At 47.2% G+C, this 2,956-nt stretch overlaps 1 protein-coding gene across 1 annotated transcript; it reads right to left on the minus strand.

The window, feature by feature from the left end:
- Nucleotides 1-349: 349 nt before the first annotated feature.
- On the minus strand, nucleotides 350-1,892 carry LOC4335443 (uncharacterized). The gene is made up of 3 exons (XM_015779096.3): nucleotides 1,837-1,892; nucleotides 1,140-1,744; nucleotides 350-1,026 (listed from the first exon to the last, which is right to left on the minus strand). The coding sequence occupies exons 2-3, from the start codon at nucleotides 1,712-1,714 to the stop codon at nucleotides 513-515; spliced, it is 1,089 nt and encodes a 362-aa protein (XP_015634582.1). The 5' UTR covers nucleotides 1,715-1,744; nucleotides 1,837-1,892; the 3' UTR covers nucleotides 350-512.
- Between the last annotated feature and the right edge of the window lie 1,064 nt (nucleotides 1,893-2,956).

Genomic DNA, 2,956 nt, shown 5'->3' on the forward strand with positions numbered 1-2,956 from the left:
TAGTGACATGAGATATACAATCTCCAATTTCAAAACTCACGTCCTGTCTTATATTAACCGAATATTCCTTATGTTCACTCTCAGCATAGTCCTGAGTTGTTTCTCGCCAACTTTGGTCCAACTTTAAGGCGTCTTAGCTACACATTTTTCCATATAAATCTTTATAAGGTGCCATTCCTAAATTGATAGCTATTATTATAGGTGAACTCGGCGAATGGCAAACAAATCTCCTATGCTGATCCATACATAAATGTGCAAGCTCTGAGCATAAGATCTGATTTACTCTTTCAATATGTCCTCTAGCATGTGGATGATAGGCTGATTTGAATACCAATTGAGCACCTTTATAGACATGGATACCAAATCTTGCCTTGTCGATCGGCATTTATTCATTTTATTATAAGTCCATTACCCGACATTATTTAGCCGGTTGCGCACGCTGACAGTTGACAGGAACTACATACTCATGCAATTTTTAAAGAAAATTAAATGATTAACTTGCAACGATTTGCCTAGCCCCTGTGAGAAATGATGTAGGCAAGCTGCATGCCATCGGGCATGGTGGCAGTATGGAACTTGAGATCAGTCACCGGAGGCGCCACATTGCCCCCGGTTCCCATGATGAGGTCCACCAGCACGCCGGCGACGGCGACGAACAGGAGGCCGGCAACGGCGCCGGCGACGAACCCGGCCATCGACACGACAAAGACGCCGAGCTCGAGGTCCGCGACCGCCTCCGTCACCGCGCCCTCCACCACCACCTGCACCGCGAAGGCGCCCACCTCCGCCAGCGCGTTCAGGCTGTTGCGGAGCACCGCCTCGACGGTGTGCTCCGCCGTGAAGATGTCCCACACCATGAGGCCCGCCGTCGCCAGGAGCACCGCCACCCCCGCCGCCGTCGAGACCATCTCCTTCACTGGCATCTTGGCCCTGCCGGACTCCTCGATGATGCTGTTGTACACCTCTAGCTTCTGCGCGTCCGTCAGATGCTCGAACTCGCCCTCGAATCCCAACTTGTTCTTGTGTCTTCACATCGATCCGATCACATCCGATAATCAAAGAGTACAACTAATTCAAGAAGAAGAGGAGATCGAACTGCTATATATATGTATGGTAATTAATTAGCAATAATTTCTTACCGTTTGACAAGGTCGGGGAACTTGATGCCCTCCTGCTTGAGCATCATGGAGAACGCCTTTGACATGGCGCGGGCGGAGCCGCTCCGGAGCTTGTTGCAGTGCTCGAACATGCACTCCTTGAACATGGCCGTGTCCTTGGCCAGCCGCCGGAGGTTGGCGACGTCGTCGGCGTGGAGGCCGGCGAGGTCGGCGACGAGGGAGTCGTAGTGCGCCCTGATCTTTCCGATGCAGTCCACGCGCAGGCAGCAGTTGCGGACGTTCTGCATGCTCATGTTCAGGCCGTACTTGACGTACTCCAGGACGTCCTCCGCGATGCTGGCCTTGGCCTCGCCGCCGCCGCCCGCCGCGGCGGCGGCGTACTTGTCCCTGGTGGCCGAGCCGTCGTCGAGGAGGTCGACGGCGTGGTTGTACGCGTGGTTGACGCTGTGGAGGTACTTGACGCGCTCGTTCTGGGACTTGACCGCCTGCGTGATCTGGGCCTCCTCGTTGTTCCTCAGCAGGAGGGCCAGCTTCTTCAGCTGGGATACCTCCATCAGCATCACCAGGTCGCCTCCGTCCCCCATTGGTGCCGCCATCTTCGAGCTTGGATCAACGATTCAGAGGACCTGCACCAAATTAAGAAATTCATGTTATTACTGCTACTAATAATGATTATCCATAAATGCTAGCTTTGGATCGTTGGCCATGTCAGTCTTACACTTCCAACAACTGTTCAAGGGAGGTGAGAGCCCGAAACTATTTGAGTCGATCTACATCAAGATGCTCCCAGGCGACGTCTATTTATAGTTTTAGGCTGCTGTGTTCGTGAGTCGCATAAAACGAATCGTGAGTGGAAGTTGGGAAACTCTCTCCCCAAACACATAAAACGGATCAATAAGATTTTTCTAAAGCAACTTAATTTTGTATAGAAATTTTTTGTAAAAGAAAAGTACCGTTTAATAGCTCGGGAAGCGTGCACGTGATAAACGAGGAATCTGAGCTGGGAAAGCAACACAACCTTAATTATGCTGGACCAGCGAGCGCACCGCAAAGATATGGTTAAATGGAAGGGTACTATTATTTTTTTTTAATTTGGCAACTACTAATTATGTCCCTTAATTAATTATATATATAAATCGAGAAAATTCATTGTGCTCTGAAATTTGCATTATGTATAAATTAGTTTGGTGCAGGTCTAATTTTGGTATAGCTTGTCCACTATGTAGAAATTTCATTTAGTTGGTGCCAAAGTTAGTTGCTAGAATGTATGTTTTAACTGTAATAATAATTGACAACTCTTAATGGACGATCCTAGCAAGGTAATTCTTTTTGTTACGCTAGTGCCATGGCCGTGCATTCTAATGGGATCCGAAGTAATAAGAACGAAGAGTTTTCATCGGCCGGGTTCCTTTTTTATCCGCTTTTTCTGATAGGTCTTGAAAGGACTGGTTTCGGCAGGATGTGTTTTTTAGGTCGGGTGATTCGATTTATGTGGAGAAGTACATTAATAGAGGGAAGGAGGAGAATGACTTGTTTTTTTGCAGTGTAGCAGAGTTCAATATAAAGGGTTTGTTTGGTAAGACTTTAACCCCTAAATTTAACCCCTGGAAAATAGTTTAGAGTGGAGTTGCTTTACCCTTCTAGCTTTTTTAATGACTCAAGTCCGCTCCACACCCATTTTGATAGAACTAAAACCGTTTGGTTGGGTTCAAAAGAGCTGGAGCTATAGTCCGACCAAACAGGAAAGAAAACCTAACGTTGGCAAAACATTTAATTTAACTATGCCTGGAAGAAAAATAATTTGAATTTTTTTACGAGAATAAAATATATTTGAAAGG

This window comes from Oryza sativa, chromosome 4 (genome assembly GCF_034140825.1).
Source record: "Oryza sativa Japonica Group chromosome 4, ASM3414082v1".
Classification (NCBI taxonomy): Eukaryota; Viridiplantae; Streptophyta; class Magnoliopsida; order Poales; family Poaceae; genus Oryza; species Oryza sativa.

Excerpts from the sequence above, each read along its gene's own strand:
- LOC4335443 (XM_015779096.3), bottom strand. The coding sequence starts at position 1,714 with ATGGCGGCACCAATGGGGGACGGAGGCGACCTGGTGATGCTGATGGAG. Across the intron at positions 1,027-1,139 it reads TTCCCCGACCTTGTCAAACG|ACACAAGAACAAGTTGGGAT; the intron begins GTAAGAAATTAT and ends ATCGATGTGAAG.